The 18,741-nt window shown below is 40.1% G+C and overlaps 1 protein-coding gene across 2 annotated transcripts in view; it reads left to right on the top strand.

Moving 5' to 3' along the window:
* The window catches only part of TCERG1L (transcription elongation regulator 1 like), a 182,695-nt gene extending 166,766 nt beyond the window's left edge, over nucleotides 1-15,929 (top strand). For both annotated transcript variants that reach the window (XM_081006332.1, XM_081006331.1), the window contains exons 10-13: nucleotides 3,158-3,287; nucleotides 5,540-5,629; nucleotides 11,647-11,765; nucleotides 14,879-15,929. In XM_081006332.1, the coding sequence (XP_080862458.1) occupies nucleotides 3,158-3,287; nucleotides 5,540-5,629; nucleotides 11,647-11,765; nucleotides 14,879-15,035 (496 nt within the window). In that variant the 3' untranslated portion in view covers nucleotides 15,036-15,929. The remainder of the gene's footprint in view (nucleotides 1-3,157; nucleotides 3,288-5,539; nucleotides 5,630-11,646; nucleotides 11,766-14,878) is intronic.
* Nucleotides 15,930-18,741: the final 2,812 nt, after the last annotated feature.

Raw genomic sequence — 18,741 nt, 5'->3', positions numbered from 1 at the left:
AGATGTCAAGTCCCGCAGGGCCCTAGTCTCTTAATAATAAACCTTTATTTGTATCCCGCCCTCCCCAACCAAAACTGGGCTCAGGGCGGCTAACATCAAATATATAACATTGGTATAAAATCAAACAATAATTAAATTACCTCCTAAAAACAAGCCAGGATCAAATTAAAATATAATTCGATGGTTTGCCACAGGATTAGGGTTGGGAACAGTAATGCTCACCATTATTTGCGTCATTTTTAATTAACTGTACTAAAAAAGAGGCAGCCAGAGAGCATCTTCGTTAATGAAATAGCTTTCTGGGTTTCCACCCATTTCTCTGGAAATAAAAATTATTTTTGGTTACCAGAAATTGGACTGGAAGCTTTATAGATCATATTACAGAATAGGATAATTTCGGGAGAATGAGAATGGCTAATATAATACTGAAGTCACTATTATATGAAGAGTGACAATTTGATGCCTATGGAGCTACTAACATCATGCAATACCCATTTTAGTATAATTTAAGAGTGAATTTGTATAATGCAATTATTGATGGCAAGGAAAATAATGTTAGGACACATATTGCTTTACTGGGTAATGGAATTTATTAGCTGAAAGATTTTAACATTTCCCATTTCAGCTGAACCATTTAGAACCTTTTGAGAATAAAATCATGCTTATGTCCAATGGCTAAAAGTTTCTAATCAGGTGCAAATGTAGTTAGTTGACTTCAGCTTGGTTTTGTTAGAGAGAATAATCTCTTTTCTGAAAGTTTCTACAACAGATATTACTGGAACTACAATATATTTAAACCACTGATTGTGTAGCAAGAATGCCAGAATAATGTTAACCCATGTCCCTTATAGTTTTGTTCCCCATGCTAGAGACTAAGATGCAGTCAGGTGAATAGGTAAAAGTAAGGTAAAGGACCCCTGGACAGTTAAGTCCAGTTGAATTTGACAATGAGGTGCAGCGCTCATCTCCACTTTTAGGGCGAGGGAGCCGGCGTTTGTCCATAGACAGGTTTTCCAGGTCATGTGGCCGGCATGACTAAACCGCTTCTGGCACATGGAACACTGTGATGGAAACCAGAGCACACGGAAACACGGTTTACCTTCCCGCCACAGCAGTTCCTATTTATCTACTTGCACTGGCGTGCTTTCAAACTGCTAGGTTGGAAGAAGCTGGGACAAAGCAACAGGAGCTCACCCCATCGTGCGGATTTGAACTGCTGACCTTATGATCAGCAAGCCCAAGAGGCTCGGTGGTTTAGACCACAGCTCCACCCGCATCAGGTGAATAATGTATCTCTTGAGCATGTGAGCATCTCCATTTATTTCACTGAAGGAACTTCTGTAGGGGCTTCTTCAGTGCTGAGATGGCAGAGTTCCAATCTGCCCAAGGAACTAGCCCTTATAATTTACATAGCACACATATAATAAAACTAGCAACCATTTTAGTCACCCTGCAAACAAATCTTGCACATTGCAGATGGCATGAAATACAATGGGTTGCCCGTTGTCACTGGTTAGCACTGAACAAGCCAGGTCCTGTTAGCCCTTTTGTTAATCTACTGCTGTGTAGGAAGTGACAGATAGAAAGTATTTTAGCAGGGAAAGTTAGAGGTTCTTGCTTCTAATGGCTTGGTGGGAATACATAGGCAAGCAATTAACAAGTGTTAAAACACTGTTTCCTGTTTTCTTTCCTGACTAAGCTTATAGTAAGCGCAGTGGGTAATAGAGGAAACTGTAAAAAGAGATAACAAATATTTATCACTTCACTGACTTTAAAGCCCTATCACATCTAAGTAGGAACTGTATAAATGTAAATATCTTGAGAAGATGCATCATTCAAAAAAGCGCTCAGAATAAGATATCTTTGCGTGGTGAGTTCCCACCCCCCCAGTGGAAATAATGACACATGACACAATTATTAAGGTTAATGGGCTAAATAAGGCCACAAATTTATTGGTTACAGGTGATGAGCAGTATTGGCTTAGGCATTGGTCCTAACCGACTATATCCGACTTCAGCCCGTCCGCTTGAAGTCCGGGAAGGGTTAACCACCAGTAGGGGGAGTCCTGCTGACGCACATCAACTAGGAACTCCCTCGGGGTGACCGCTAGGGCCGCTTAGGCCCTCACCTCCCCAGGCTTTGGACAGGGCTACGCCCCCCAGAATCCTTTATCGGACTACTCTTCAATATGTGGGACAGGTGATGGCGCTACCTCCCCTCTTCCATCTACAGAACAATACCAATGTCTAACTGCCAATACCAAGAAAGTTGTGATGATTTGCTACGAGGTAGGTGAAAACCAAGTGGCTGGTGCCAATTTTCCAAGTGGAAAAATTCCTACCAGACCCCTCAACAGTGACCAACCAAGGTCCATAGCAAGGTCAAGGAACAAAAACCTTATAGGGCAGTAGGGTGGGGAAAGCAGGAACAGCTGACTGGCGGCAAAGAGGGAGATCCCCGGCCTTGTCCTGCCTTAAATAGGGCAGGCCATGTCCCCTGAGCCAGCCGATTGACTGACCAGGGGATGACATGGCCGGGAATCCCCCCAATTGCGCAGGTGCTGGGCTCCAGCCACCGCGCCCTTGTTGGAGCCGTGAAGCCCTCAACCTCACCTCCTCCGTGGGGCGGAAGTGGCTTTCCCACAAATCAAAATCTGGTGCCACATCACTTCAGAGCTTTCCCCCAGTCTAGAAGTTGAGAACACACTCTATCCTAAATGGAGCAAGGTAGGAGTTTTTCTCCAAATAAAGCTGAACATCCAAGTAAGGACTATCCCCCAGTAAAACAGTCCTAACAGTGTGCCATCTGAACTCTCAGCTCCAATAAAGGCATCCTTTATGGAGCCTCTCTCAGCCTTGTGCCCTCAAGATGTTTTGAACTATAACTTCACTCAGCCCCTTCCAGCATGGTTGATGAGAACTGTAGCTCAAAATGTTTGGAGGGCACCAGGTTGGGAAAGTCTGTTTTTAATGCCTCTAAAGAATGAGGTTAAGAACACACTAGCTGCATATCTTTAAACTTAGACAAAAATAAGTTAATACAAGAACACTCTGTGCAACAAGTTGCTGCTTTTATTTTTCTAGTTCCTGCTGAGTTTTTAAAGATAATTGAGCGTTAAAAATTTATTCCATCCTGCATATTACTTGCATTATTTAAGACTGGAAGATCCTGAGAACGCTGGGCTAGACAAGGTCGAAGAGAAAAATGTGAAAGCTTCAGAAGATCAGATTATACTTCCATTGGAAGAACGTATTACCCATTTCAGAGATATGCTTCTGGAAAGAGGGGTAAGAAATAAGGTTGGACTGGCTTGATTCCAGCAGTTTATGAGAACACGATATAAACTCAAGATTTGTAACAGTATGTTGCAACCATCTCATGATTCCTACATTCTATAAATGCTTTTTAATATTGCTTTCCTATCAACATTTATCACTGTTGAATGATGTTATGTTGCTTCCATTTGTTGTACAAAAGGCTAGGTGATGTAAAGGACACGATATAAATGTAATCTGTGCCCAGAGAACTTATAATCTTTCTTATTGCCTGGTTTTAGGCATGTTCTCTGTCTTTGAATAACAGTTCAGGTACCCAGTGGAAACATGTTTAATTACATTCCATTACACACAAAACCGTCTCTAACTTAGACTTGATCTAACTAATTCCACATCCCATGGTTGACATGTTTCTAATGATATGATTCTAAGATTCAGGTAGGTAGCCATGTTGGTCTGACGCAGTCGAAATAAATAAATAAAAAGATAAAAAAAATCTCCACTAGCACCTTAGAGACCAACTAAGTAGGATTAATTACAGTCGTCAACAGCTTTTCCATACCCACTGAGTCAGGGTGATCTCCTACTACCCTCCTGAGAAAAACCCCACTGTCCCACTATATATAAGGGTCTGGTGACTTCTGTTTCAGTGTATCAGAAGAAGTGTGCATGCACACGAAAGCTTATACCCAGAACTTAGTTGGTCTCTAAGGTGCTACTGGACAATTTTTTAATGATTCTAAGAGCATGTGCTATTCATTATGAAGCGCATTGAATAGGACAGGTTAGAACAGAATAATCCAATCCATTACGGGGCATAAATATCTGAAAATTGTTCTTATTTCTACCAACTTTTGTATTTCCGTGGAAATAATAAAGTTTTGTTAGGTTTAACACTTTGGGTGTTAAATCATGGTGTCTTGCCTATGCAACAGACTTATGCTTATCTAAACAACATTTCCTTTCTCTACAGGGCTGGGGAACCCCCTGGACAGAAATTGGGGACACAAGGGGAGGGGAGGAAAGGGAGTATTGTTGTATTTGCTGGCACAATCATGGATCTTACCCTTTGAGTAAATTTTTCACACAAGCCTTCAGCCTAAAGAGCAATGATCTCCTGTAGGAGATTCCCAACATGTTTGACCTAAGTTTCTCCCCTGGTGAGAAGGCTAATTAGAGCAAGATTCAATATCAGCATAGTCTATTTGGCTTCCCTAAGACTGCCCCAGTACCTGTTGTATGTTGTACTGGCTCGCATTGTATTCGGATGTTGGCAGATAGGTACAGATATGGAGACAGACAAAAGGGGACCATTATTACAGAGACCAGAAGGACCCAGCCATGAAAGAGCTACATGTGTCTCATAACTATGCAAGCAAGATCCAGTGAAGCATCTAGCCCAATGAAGAGTTCTGGAGAACTCTAAAGCTTATTCACTGTTTTATGACACTTTCATTTCATTAAGAATTTGCCCTACTGTAGATTTGGTTTGTGTTTTGTTTTTATGGACCCCAACTGCTAAAGAATAAGCAAAGCAGGATGGATTACATGCATGAATTACCTAATGAGGAACAATTACTTTCTATAGTAATTTTATACAAGTTTATGTGAACCAATAAGTTTTGGATGATTAATCAGTCTATAAATCCTGTTAAATAAAAATAGTGAGCTAGCCCATCCCAGTTTCTACTCAGCCTAAGCCTGATCTGAAAGCTGATTCAAATGGATCTATTATTATTATCATCATGATTTGCATCTGCTTTTATTAGTCACTTCTGGAAAACTGGCCCAAAGCAACTTACAAAACCTATCGGTAACAAATATTTAGAGGACCATTACAAAAGAAGAAAACGTGAAAGCTGAATGAAATGAATTTGAGGAATAAGATAATTTCTGAATAAAATTCCTGGTTAAAAGCGTGGGTGAGGGACACCATGAAACAGTTATAGTTGTGTCATATTGATTTCTGATCTGTTTCCTATGGTATTGATCATTCCTTCAAACATGTTGGGTTTTTTTGCTGTTCTTCATCCCTGCATCATACATTTTCCATTCTGTTCTCACAGCCAGTTCTCCTCTTAATCCCAGTTCCCTTGATTAAGATTTATTCTGTTTCTTGAATAAGTTAGGTCATGGCAAACACTGTAGCTTGTGGCATTCTTGCAATGTTCTGTTTTCTCACTCAGAAATTGAATTTACAGCCAGGTTAGTTCCAAAACCTTCAGAAAATTGTTTATATATCTTCAATTCATATCTTCCTTCAGGTCTCTGCATTTTCCACATGGGAAAAAGAGTTACACAAAATAGTATTTGATCCACGTTATCTCCTACTCAACTCAGAAGAACGTAAACAGGTGAGTTTAAAGTTTTATAACAATGCATGCCTCCCCCGACAGTTCAGAGTGCTTGAGCCAATTCACGTTACTCTTTTAAAGAACATGACATACCTGAAATAACTATGGTATAAAAATGGGCATCAGAAAACAAATGGGTCCTTGCTTCCATGCTGTAAACATAAACTGAGGGAAATGGGCGATGAATATCTTTCAGAAAGAGGCAAACTGAAAATATAAGCAGATATGCAAAGGAAAGTTGAAACAGGGAAGTCCATCCATTTCTGTGGAATTCATGGTGGACAAAAGATAAACAGTTGGTTAGTTTCAATCTTTGATCTACTGAATTAGTGCATCATTCCTCATACTTTACCAGCCATGGACATTCTACATATCCTTCAACTGTCCCTGGAAAACTGGGGCATCCCTTTTTTTATGTGACAGCATGGCAGCCATTTTGGGTGCTGCAATCTTGCACCGAAAAAACACTTTTTTGGGGGGGCACAATCTCGCATGGGTCACATGACTCATGCGAGAATGTGGTGCTGGAAGACAGTCTCCTGGTTGTTCAACTTGGGTATGCATTCTAGTCTTTTCTACTAAATAAATTCTGATTCACGCTAGCTTCTATAAGTCCAAGCCTTTATAGGCCTTATTCTGAGCCAGCAAGAAAAATAATGAGGGCATCACACTATTTCCTTATGATCCAAAGGACTATTGCAATGTTTAATGATAGCAAAGCAGCCACATTTTGTACTTTAGGTCACTATTATAGCCCAAACAAATAGATAAGCAGTTCTTTAAATTTTATCACCTCTTGGTGATCAGAATCTCTAGTTTACAAATGATGTGAACTGCCCTGAGATTTGTGGATGAAGGGCGGTACCATTTGGTGCTGCCTCAATAAAGCTGTGCATTTCTGTTGCTGGGCTCCATTGAAAATGGCTTCTCCATGAGAACCAGGAAGTGACCTTTCCAGGCAACAGAACGACTCTTCTTTTCTTATCTGTGTGGCTGCGATCTCCTGGGTGATGCAGACACCATTAGGCAGTTGAATGTGCATGCGTACTCCATCCATTTCCTTCCCATGCATGCTGGTAACCCATGCTATGCCACTGAGTGGAGACCCCTGTCTACCTTTGAAGCTCCCAGTGTAATTAAAAATTGATGGTGCAGAAGTTCAAAATCCTAAAAGGAACCCCATGAATTTAGGAGGCTTCCTGCTTCAGACCTTTGCCCTCAAACTCATGAGGAGACTGAGCACCTTGCATAGGGGCGAACCATATCTAAAATGTGTTTGCTTTTAGCAAAGAATGGCTACCATTTTTAGGGTAAAATTATAATTGGGAATTTGAAACTGTAACCTAACAATGCACTTAGAAGACGGTTTTATACAGCAAGGGGAACACTGTATTCTGTTTCAGTGATTTAAGCAAGGGCACAGTCTAGACCGTGCCTAGTCAATCAAGCTTTATTGCACCTTTCATTTATCAAGCATGTACATGATATAGTAAAATTGCTTAATGAACAGTCGATAAAGCTTATACTATAGATATTAGCTTTGAAACATTGGTGACATGGGTCTCATTTGTGGAATATATTACGTACTCAAGGAAAATGACTATGAAAAGCAATTTTCAGTTCTTCTTTATATAGAAGATTAAAATTGTGTTCCTACTAGTAAAAGAGGGTAATCAAATTGCAGAGAAGGAAATTTTATGAAGTGTTAAAAATGTCCTCCTTTTGGTCAACTGGAAAGATTAACATTTATTGCAGGATTGATCATCTCACCTTTAGCAACTCCTCGTACAAATAAGCACTACACAAGTTAAAATTAGAGACAGGTGAAAGCTAGAACACTAGATTTTGTGGCTAAACCTTCATGCCTGAATTAGGATGCAAAATATTTGTGGGTTGTTCAGAGCCATGTACATTATGCATTAGAATTCTGACATTCTAATTGATGCTCTGGATTGCAGGTAGAAGAGAGTCTTTTTCAAACATAACTGCAGCTGCAGCTCTGTGTTCCCTTGTAGCTTAAGATATTTTTGCTTCGCCCGCTACCTTTGATGTTATGGTGATTCTCTGGGTCCCTTATCTGATGAAAGTGAATCTCTGCAGTGGGAGCCTTTTGTATCAGGGCTCCAAATCATGCAAGGAGTCTCCACAGATAGAACAGACTCCCTGTTGATGCAGTTCACCATCTTACCACATGGGAGGGGCCTAGAGAATGTGTGCAACCTCAGCATGGGACTAAATAACCTTGGGGACAGGACTAAACCCTGCTACATCCAGGCTCCCACTTAGCTCAATAATACTTGATTAAACCGATTATATTTAAAAATGAAAGACTATTTGGCAAATTATGTGTTGTATTATTGATGTGGCCTCTTCCCCTAAGTAGATAAGGGCTTTGAAAAGGGCAGATTTATCACTTCGTCTATTGGAAGGGCCTGTCGATGAACAGAGAAAGGTCTGTTCTCATATTATCTCTCCGTTGTATGAAAGGCCAGCGAGTCAGATGTTGAACTTTCGCAAGAATTTGTTTGCTAACGGAGCAAATAACTAGGCGCAGCTCCCTTGAGACTATCTGAGGAATGGGCTTCTTTTGATTAAATTCAAATCGCCATGCTGCATTGCCGTTTTGCAATTATTTATTGATCGTTATGTCCCAACAGATGGCTTTCCTCTCTGCCCACAATGAAGCTACATTCCCGACAGCAAAATATTCAACAAATGAGTGGATTTGGGGCCTAGAAATAGCATTGCATTTAGGGGCTCGGGTGCTGGGATAATGAGCCACTTATCAATTTTAACTTAATGTGGTCATCTATTTTTGACCTCATGGAAAGCTCTTTCCTGTAACTATTAAAGTGGGCCCCTTGTCATATTATTCTTTGGCAGTCTCAAGAACAGTCGAAAGGAAAGTACATTGATGTGGTGTTGTTTTTAAAAAAAGAACCTGAGATGGGTTCAGTAAAAATAATTAAAATACATCCTTGCTCTACTAACAGCCAATAGTTCGTTTATTGCTGTTCTCAGAAGAGAATGGCTGTGATCCAGCTGTGTATGCATGGCCCCAGCGAAGAAGCATAGATATGCCAATAAGGCAGTTTGCAGGGAGAGCTGACTGGCGAAAATCCACACTTTACCACCACCCTATTCCTAAAGTGTTAATCAGTACAGGTGCAATTTATTTGCAAGGCTAAATGTGCATCATAGCTGCTGGATTGGGAAATCACATACGTGTTTCCATGTGCAGATAGGGATTACTTGGACGGAAGCCTGCTTCCATGTGCCCATTGCCACTAGTTGGATGGGGGGAGAGGACCTCATTTGTTGGCATGAAATATAAAAATAGTCTATTCTAAATCAGTTGAGTTGCACTACATTTCTGTAATTCCCATTCAGCACATGCTCTTTTCTCCCTAAAATATGCATCATATGATGAGCACATGTGCCTGCTTTATACCAAGTCAGATCACTGGTCCATGCAGCTCAACATTGTCTACAGTGGTTGGCAGCAGGTTTCCAACTTTTCAGGCAGAAACCTTTCTCAGTTTTACCTGGATGCTTGGGACTGAACCTGGGACCTTCTGCATGGAAAATATGAGCTCTGCTGCTCATCTGTGGTACCTTCCCAGTCAAGTTAGAATCTAAGTGCCAGCCCTCAAATTACTCCACTTGCAAATGTGCTCACTTGAGTCACTTCAATGAATCTTGCAATGAGCCTTCTAGACCAATGGTTTTTTCAATTTGTTATGCCAGTGCATGAATCAAGCAAGTCATGAATCATGGTGCTGCAATTAACCAGAAAACTGCTTCGTTAGCCTTCGGTCCGTGGTTCAGGCCCAACAGTCTAGTGTTATTTAACATCTAATTAGCTACAACATTCAGCTACATGCCATACCATACATAGATGGTGACTCCAGTCCTGCCCAAAGAGCCTCGGGTTTACATTTGTTAGAACAACCATCAAGCTACTTCCTCTCCAATCTTTCCGCAGAAAGCCAGTTACCCTGGAACTAAGTGGATCAGAATTGGATTGTGGATTGAACTTTCTCTTGTTTTATTGGTATTTCATCTCATCTCACAGATCAATTACTGTGAAAAGGTCACAGCAGATTAACAATGATTACTCCACAGATGTAAAAGAAATGATATTGTGAGCCTTGGGGAACATACACTAGGAGTACTAAGGCACACAGAAGTAAAATTGTCTTTGTGAAGCAATTTCCCTTTGCAGGCAGATTTTACCTGTCAAATCAATTACTATTAGGTGCCATCAAAAAGTATAGCATTGCTTCATTTACATGCCTACCAGCAATTTGCCAAAGTCCCTTTATGAACTTATGAAACAGAACCAAACATTAGTTCATTGAGCCCAGTGCTGTATGATCCAACCAGCAACAGTTATTTAAGGCCTCCTGCAGAGTTGTCCCCCTAAAGTCTGGCACCTAGATCCTCTTGATTAGAACTGGGAACTGAACTAGGGGTGTGTGATGTCAGCAACAGTTTTGTTGCTCTATTCATTTTCATGATTGAAAACTTCCTTCCTTTTGCTTTCTCATGGTGTTGGTTCTTTTTTGACATTCCAATTTCTGTTGATTCCAATGAGAGAACCAAATTCTCTTCCACTGTCAATAACTTCCATATTTTATATCATTATTATGCCCCAAAACACAAGCTAAGTAAATAACATCAGATTATCAGAGTGTAATGAGGGGAGCATGTTGTTGCATTCAGGTCCTGCTTGCGGGCTTCCCATAGGCAACTAATTAGGCATGTTGGGAACAGGACGCCAGGCTAGATGAGCCACTGACCTGATCCAGCAAAATCTTCATATGTTCAAGTGTTCTTATGATGGCTACAGAATAAGTCAGTTCCCCATCCCCTGCTTTGCCCTAGCACTCCATCCATTGAAACAAGAAGAAAATAGCAAAGATGACACCAAATTGCACCAAAATCCATAGCTTCACATTTTGAGTTGCTTGTACATTTGGGTTCAGTTTGTAACAAATGGACTAAAAAGATCTCATTCATCCATTTAAGAAACAAACTTGTTCCAAATACACACCCTAAACCGAACTCAGGACCTTGTCCAACCTGAATTCAACTGCTGAACCACAAGCTTTGTCTCGAAACCTTCCCTGATTAAACTCCCAGAAGCAGTTGTGAAATCCCTGGAGTTAGAACAAACAATTTCAAGAGCTGATTCAGATGTTGCTGATCAATGGTGTAGTGGAGGGGGAATGTAAATGTGTGCAGCTCTGGGACATTTTCCAGAGCAAAGGGAAAGATAACATCTGGGGTTCCTACATCACACCAACAGCTAGTGCCTTGCAAGATTGTTTGCATTTCTAATAAAAAGTTAAAGGTTGTGTTTCAGGCAACTAGATCAGACACCCCCAACCTGCGGCCCTCTAGATGTTTTGGCCTACAACTCCCATGATCCCTAGCTAACAGGACCAGTGGTCAGGAATGACGGAAATTGTAGTCCAAAACATCTGGAGGGCCAAAGGTTGGGGGTACCTGAACTAGATGAAGATGTTTTGTTAGAGCTTAATGTGAGTTGCTGGTTGAGCTAATGAAGTCAAAAGTAAGCTGCACTGAGGCCAGCTCACTCCCAGGACACTGCATAGGACTGTAGTCATGCTAATAACAATACATTGGTTATTATACTATATACTGCTGCTTTTTGGTGTGGGTGTAGATTAAAACAACTCTCCATAGACAACATTGAATGAGGTTCTCATGCAATGGTTGTTCTTTGAAACGCTTTCATGTCAGTCCCCATTCTCCAATGATTGAAAGGAGATGTGCTTCAGAACCATGCTTTGTTTGTAGAACAGGGATGGTTAAGCTGTGTACTCTGACGTCTATCAAGCTAGTGGTCAGCAGTTACAGGAGTTGTTGTCCTGCAACATCTGAAGGACCACAGGTTCACCACCCTTGCTCTAGAAGCCAATATGAACTCCACCAACCAATTTAGCAAATTTAATAATGTATGTCCTTTTTTTTTGTCTTATCCACCTAAGATATTTGAACAGTTTGTCAAGACCAGAATAAGAGAAGAATACAAGGAAAAGAAAAATAAGTTATTGCTAGCCAAAGAAGAATTTAAGAAGCTTCTGGAGGAATCTAAATTATCACCACGGTATGGAACTATTTTCTGGCATTGATCTTATTTAAGAATCTTAGACACTGACTAGAATTGGGTTATGCTTGTTTGGCCTAGAAATCTATGCAGTGCTGAATGTGAATATTGTTGTTTCAAATTTGAAGCACTAGATACAATGCAGCAAGCCCTGTAACTCCAGGCAGATCTGAGGAAGCCCCATTATAGTTTAAAGCTTTTGCACAGTAGCTGTGCTTAGTGCACGTTGAACTAGAAGCTAAGGTGTGGTTAAGGATGAGGAGAAATTTGATTCAATTCACATTTATAGGCAAACTTCAAAACTTTTATGGCAAACTGCATATGAAACCTCAAAATCCTGTTATATGGTGCCCACTATAGCCCCTCTGGACTAGGTCACATGTCCTGAGCCATTTCATAAGGAAGGGCCATAGCTCAGTGGTAGAGCATCTGTCTTGCATGCAGAATGTCCCAAGTTCAATCCCCAACATCTCCAGGTAGGAGTGGGGAGACCTGTCTGAGACCCTGGAGAGCTACTTCCAGACAGTGAAAACAAACTAAATGGACCAATGAGCCTGACTCAGTCTCAGACAGCTTCCTGTGTTCCTTCCCACGACTCCATTCATAGGCCATTAAATTCTGCCGATGGGTGCCTTTTGTGGTAGCCATCTTCCCCCACCAGAATACCTCTCAGATGTTCACCCGCCAACTGGAAGAGTGTGGGTGTTCCAGCAAGCTGTACCTCTCCCTCAATTAAGGCTGAACTTTTGACAATCTTGAAATGTCAGTTCAGTGCTAGTCTTCACCAACTCTCCTTTCCTTCAGTTCTCAACTCAACCATGCAGGAAGATCTAAACTTTATAGCCAGTAGCATCTCTATAGATTATGTACATAAGGTGTATATTTTATATTAGATGTAGTGTTTGATGTCCATAGTCACAAAATGTTCATATATTGGTGCACTAAGTATCAGAGCCAATGTGCTGATTGAGATCTTCATAGTCATATGTTAAATTTGATGATTTGATCTGTAGCTTTTCCCATATCATACTAAACAACTTGTTAAAAATCCATTGCAGTAGTTCATTATGCTTTTGACTAAGGAACCCAATTGCAGATGTGATTAGTGCTTGCAGTGTGTATAAGTACAAGAGTGTGTTTATAATGCAAAATCAGTAAAGCGTTTCCTTTGCCGGCCTTTTGAGAAAACCCAAATTATTTCCACATAAGAATTTATCGTCAGTACTGTACAATAAATGTAAGATTTTGAATGGTTGCTTACTTGCTTCTCCTAAGCTGTTTTCCATAAAAGCTGTTGAGAATCCCTTCGTGAAAAAATGTGATTCTCTTAACGGAATTTGCAAATCATCAAGATAGATTCTTTATGATAATGAAGCTTCATATTACAAATATAAAGAATAAAACATGAAGGTTGTCTCTTAACTAGCATTTTAAAGAATTGTGCATGCCGTCAGATACCAATATAAACAATATAGTTGCAGCTTCTGTTGATAGTATGAGTAAAAGTATTCCTTTGGCAATCTAACAGAAAACATTCCAGAATAATGTGATAGCTAGACAAGAATGGCAGGGGCAGATTTGTGTTCATTTTATAAGAACAAAACTCTCTGGGAGCTGCTGCAGTATTTATGGTCACTGCACCTACCCCAGGATTAAAGTGATAAGAGTTAACTAGGGCCTCAACTTCATGAAAAGCAACATAGGGGTTCTGCACAAACACAATCACCTCTGTGGGTTCTGTCTCTGTGTGCCCTGAACCCATTCTGCCCTGAGCCTGAAGCAATTAGCTTCAGTCCTATATAGCACAGGTTTTGCAGCCCCAGGCACAGTGAAGCCACGAGCAGGTGGAGGCTGAACATAACAGCAATGGCAGTAAAACAGGACAGCAGTATTGGGGCGTAAACAGGCCACAGTTTTATTGATTACAGATGTGAACAGGTTTTGGTGTAGGCGTTGGGAATGTATCCTGAAATCAACCAGTCCGACTGCTGGTTGATGGTTGACCAAGGTTAAGGGCTGTCCCACATGCATCAAACCAGCGCAACCTCCCACGGTCACTGTTTGATGTGCTACGGCCCATCAGCCCCCAACAAGGACAAGGAGCCCTTCCCCAGGATTTCACTAAGGGGATACTCTGATAGTGTGGAGCAGGGTAGGGCCACTCCCTGTCCAGTGAGCCAACCCAATGCCTTATCCGCCAGTAAGTTGTGATAATTGCCATGAAGGAGGCAAAGCCTTCAAACAGACCCAATTAATCTGCTGGCAAATTCCTCCCTGGCTCCAAATATGGCAGCCAAAGAACTTCCATAGCAAGGTCTCCCATACAGGTCTGCCCACTTACACTCCCTCAGGCAACACACAGAAACATAAAATAAAGGAGGGTGGGGAATCCAAAGAGAACTGAGACTGAAGCTCAGGAGTGGCTAGCTTTCATAGCCAGGGAACAGATCACAGGAAATACATTAATACAAAATTAAACCTTTTGGAACACAAATATAAACGAATATTTCAGTTTCCATATGTTAAAATCACACTATTCCCCATTCATCTATGCTAGATTTATGCCTCTGATTTGTTCCTTCTAAGGGTGCATGGCAATAAAATAAAATAAATAGATCCAATCCCCATTTCTCAGTTTGGAGTCAAAAGGCATTTCATTAAATGGAGTCTGACAAAAGTGTTCGCCTTGTAAATTTTTATAGTGTTGTTAACTCCAGCTAAAATTATGTGGGTCACATCCTTTCGATTGGCAGGCTGAAGCTAAAGAAGAATTTACATTCTTAATTTTTGAGAATCCTATCCAATTACTGTGGATGGTCCACAGTGAACTAATTATTAATCAAGCTTCCTGCAATCGATAAGTATGTCTACATTCTGCAGAATGAAAATAATGGCTTGGGATGAGAAGTTGGGTAGATCAATGAGACTTCAACATTTTGGCTTTCACATTTCTACTTCCAGCATTACTGACAATGACAAGACACATTAAGAATGAGTTCAATGCAGAAAGGTGAACATATAATGAAGGGCCAAAGAATTAGAATATATATATTGACAAACAAAGAGCTTTGCGAAAATGTAGCTTATGTTGGTTTCCCTCACCTGCTCCCCAGGACAACATTTAAGGAATTTGCAGAGAAATATGGCACAGATCAGCGGTTTCGGCTTGTTCAGAAGAAGAAAGACCAGGAGCATTTTTTCAACCAATTCATACTTATCCTTAAAAAGAGAGACAAAGAGAACAGGATACGGCTACGGAAAATGAGATAAAAAGGAGACACGCAGAAAAGAACGCAAGTCAAATACTGTGGCATCTACAGCGGAAGAAATGAATGGCATGCATTTTGTGTCACCGTTTTGAGTTTTGGATCCCAGCAATTTAGAGGAAAGCCAGACAACCCAAATTGCCATCTGTGCACAGAGGAAGGTTCAGTGCAAGTATGTCCAAGACTGTTGTGCAGGAATCTGTAGGATACTTCATTCTCAGAGACTTAATGTTTCATATTGAAGCTCTCTTTTGTACAACATTCAAGTTTGATGCATTTCTAATTACCATGATATGTCAGTCCCTTAATTGTTTTAATTATGCAAATTACTTGTAATATACACAAATTCTAAATCCGATGTGATTTGTAATTAAGCAGAAGCAGATGCCATCCATAATGATCTCAATACTTTTTTTTCTTTAACCATTTAAGAAAAAATATCTATGGCTGTACTCCTATGCATCCTTACTTGGAAGTATGGAACCCTTGAGCTCCCTGGACCTTACTTCCTAGTAAAGGCGCTTAGGAATCTGCTGCACAGCAGTGTTTGGGCAGCTTTGTACATTAAACATCAATGGTCCCAAGGTTCAGTGGTATTGAGGATATCATTACTCAATGTTCATAGGTCTAAGTCTAGTTTTATGGGTAGTAGTAGTAATAAGGTATTAATTGTTAACCATAGTGAAGAGTGTGAAAATCTTGGCACCTTTCCCCATAGAACAATGTATAAATCTTTTTTTAAAAAAAGAAAAGAAATGGCTTTGTAAGTAAATTATTCTGGATGGTGCTCCAAGCACACTGAACAGCGCAGCACTTCTCTATTAAAAAGCTACTATAAAGAAGTTATTTTGTAAATCCATCCTACTAATATTTGAGTTATTTTTACTGTATGCGAAGAGTTTGCATGAGATTAGTCTCATCTTTGTATAAACAAATATTTTAACTTTTTTTTAATTAATAAATATTTTAAGACTACCGGGTGACTTTGTTTTATCTACGTACCAGTCACAAGTTTGCAGTACAAATGAATTGCAAACAAGATGGAGCCTTTTCAAGTTTCACTGCTGTAAACATTCCCAAATAGGAAGGAGAAGGATAGCTTGTAAGTATTGTGGGTAAATAATATACTAATGAGCTCCATAGCATATTGTGAAGAAAGCAATCTTGTCCCTGTGAACTGAAGCATCCTTCTGTAACCATGTGCTTAGATCTCGTTTCACCAGCTAAAGCAAAACAGCTTCTGTAGTTGTTTCTTCCTCTTTCTTTGAAGAAATAAGCTTTTCTCTGTCACAAAAGGACGGAGCTGTTTTCTCTGCTCAAAACAAGCACCACATGAGGAGCGAGAATATACTTAGCTTTAAAGAGCATTAGCAGAAAAGGAGGTTGTACATCCAAGGAAGATCCGACTGTAAAGACTGGCGTTTCAGGTGGTGTTTTGTTTTTATCAAAATTTCCCATAAACTGTTCCTTTCCTCCCCAAAGAAGGGGGTATTGATTTAATAATGGTGGGTGAACATTATAAAGCCGCTGGAGGCTGAACATCAAAATCTGTGTAGCTCTTGTGCATGTTTATGTTGCTGTGGAAAGGCTGTGTGTGTGTGTGTGTTTTCTTCTGAGCTAAAGAACTCTTTCCTCCAAAAAAGAAAATCCTAGGCATGTTCCTGTCAGTCCTCAATTGTACTTGAAATATAGATTTTTACTAGCTATGGTAATTGCTGGCAGGCACACATTCTTATAGAAGCTTTATCTTTTTGGTAGCACTGTTGCAGCATGACTGCGAGGAACTGCTGATCTCATTAATAAAAGAGAAAGGAAAATCCATTTTTTCCATAGATGAAATTGGCTGATTAAAGAAAAATATTAGGAGGAAAAATGCCAGAGGGGCAGGTCCCTCATCTGCATTTATAACACAACCCCATCTGTCTTTACCTAGAAGTAAGTCCAATTGTGTTCAATAAATATTACTCCTAGGTAACGGTGCATAGGACTGCAGCCTCGGCTGGGATCCCAAGCTTCGTGACCACTATTGTTCCTTCAAGACTTTGTTTTTTTATCAGGGTGGCTCAAGGTTGAATCCCTCATTCAAACCTCAGCTATCTCCTGAACCTCAGACCTGCACATGCCATATAGAAATAACAACACTAATAACAATTAGTGAGTATTAATTAGATCGTGCATGTGCAAAAGCTCTGGGAACATTAGTATTCTTGTTTTCAATTCATCCACCATCTATAGTAGATTATTTGCCCTATCAGTCTGCTGTTATTTCATTTCTAATGGCTGCTGATTTCTTCCTTCACACTGAAATGCAAATCTTTTTGAGTAGGTGGACATTTTCTATTAGGTGTATGGGTACAATGCAAAGCCCATCAATATTGCTTCCATAAGTGGTTCAATATCTGAAGGCGCTTGTTGCTCTGAGTAAAATTATTAGGAATGAGAACTGAAACCACTTTCCGGCATGATCCTTTTATGTACTTACACTGGGCCACAGATGCTGTATTTTTTTTTTTTTTTTTTTTTTTTTTTTTAGTACTTGCATCCTGTTGATGTGTTTAGCTGAGTTATGATAGTGATGGAAAATTTTCACTGTTAAATATGCGTACTGAAAAGTCAGACAGCTATCTTACAAACTTTGGCTGCAGATAGGTGATGATCCAACCAAAAGTAAAACACTTTTAAGTGCAATTTATGTGAATGGGAGTAATTTAAGTGCACGAGGATTCACCCACTGAGGATGATGGCACTTTAATGTGTTTAGCTGTGCCTGTATTGTGCTCTTATTTCTATGTATATCACAGACATGTGTGCCAAGCCACATTATGTACTCACAGTTGTACTGTCAGACCCTCCAAGTGTCCTTATTTTCCAGGGACATCCCTGATTTAGAGAAGCCATCCCAGTTTCTGATTTGATCCCAGAATGTCTTACTTTCCCTTTTTGTTGTTGTTGTTATTATACACACACACACACACACACACACACATATATATATATACACACACACACACGCAAATAATTTTGTTGTTGTTGTCATTTAGTCATGTCTAGGCGTCCCTATTTTCATCGGAGAAATGTTGGAGGGTATGTACTATATGTAAAGCCATGTGGACCTTGAATAATGGTTGGTGTGTATTTCTCTTGCATCAACAAGTATTTCAGCCAGCTGAGGCAGTGCAAAATATTCAAAAGTCTAAAACTAGTTCTAACATTATTGAAATTCACTTTGGAACAATGATAATAAAAACAAGCACTTTAATGGTTTAATTTGTTTTCCCATTTCTGTCTGATGTTGCAAGCGTATTAGGTTGAGCTAGAAAAGTACTGATTTCGTGTTTTTTTAAAAAAAATGAAAGCAGAAAGACTCAAGTTCCAAAAAAACACCCACAGGTCACTCAAACCTGTATTGGCAGTCATACCTAAAATGGATGATTGACAAAGCCCTTTGCTTTGGTTTTTTCCTCTATGATTATTCTGGTGTGTGACCAAAAATTGCAAGAAAGGAATCATATTACAGTAAGAAACAAATTATACCTTTTCCACTACAAGCCAAGGGGCTGAAACCCCCAGTAAATCTGTCTGGCCAGGGTGGGGCTGAGTAAACATGCATATGACTCAACTGCACAACCAGCGAAACACCATCCTCTGATCTGATCCACAGGCAACCTGAGCCCGAACTAAATTTAGTGAATGGAGAGTTCTATCCTTCT

This window comes from Podarcis pityusensis (genome assembly GCF_964106645.2).
Source record: "Podarcis pityusensis genome assembly, chromosome: 5".
NCBI lineage: Eukaryota > Metazoa > Chordata > Lepidosauria > Squamata > Lacertidae > Podarcis > Podarcis pityusensis.
The sequence above is the reverse complement of the archived record's forward strand: the minus strand, read 5'-3'. Positions and strand labels throughout refer to the sequence as shown.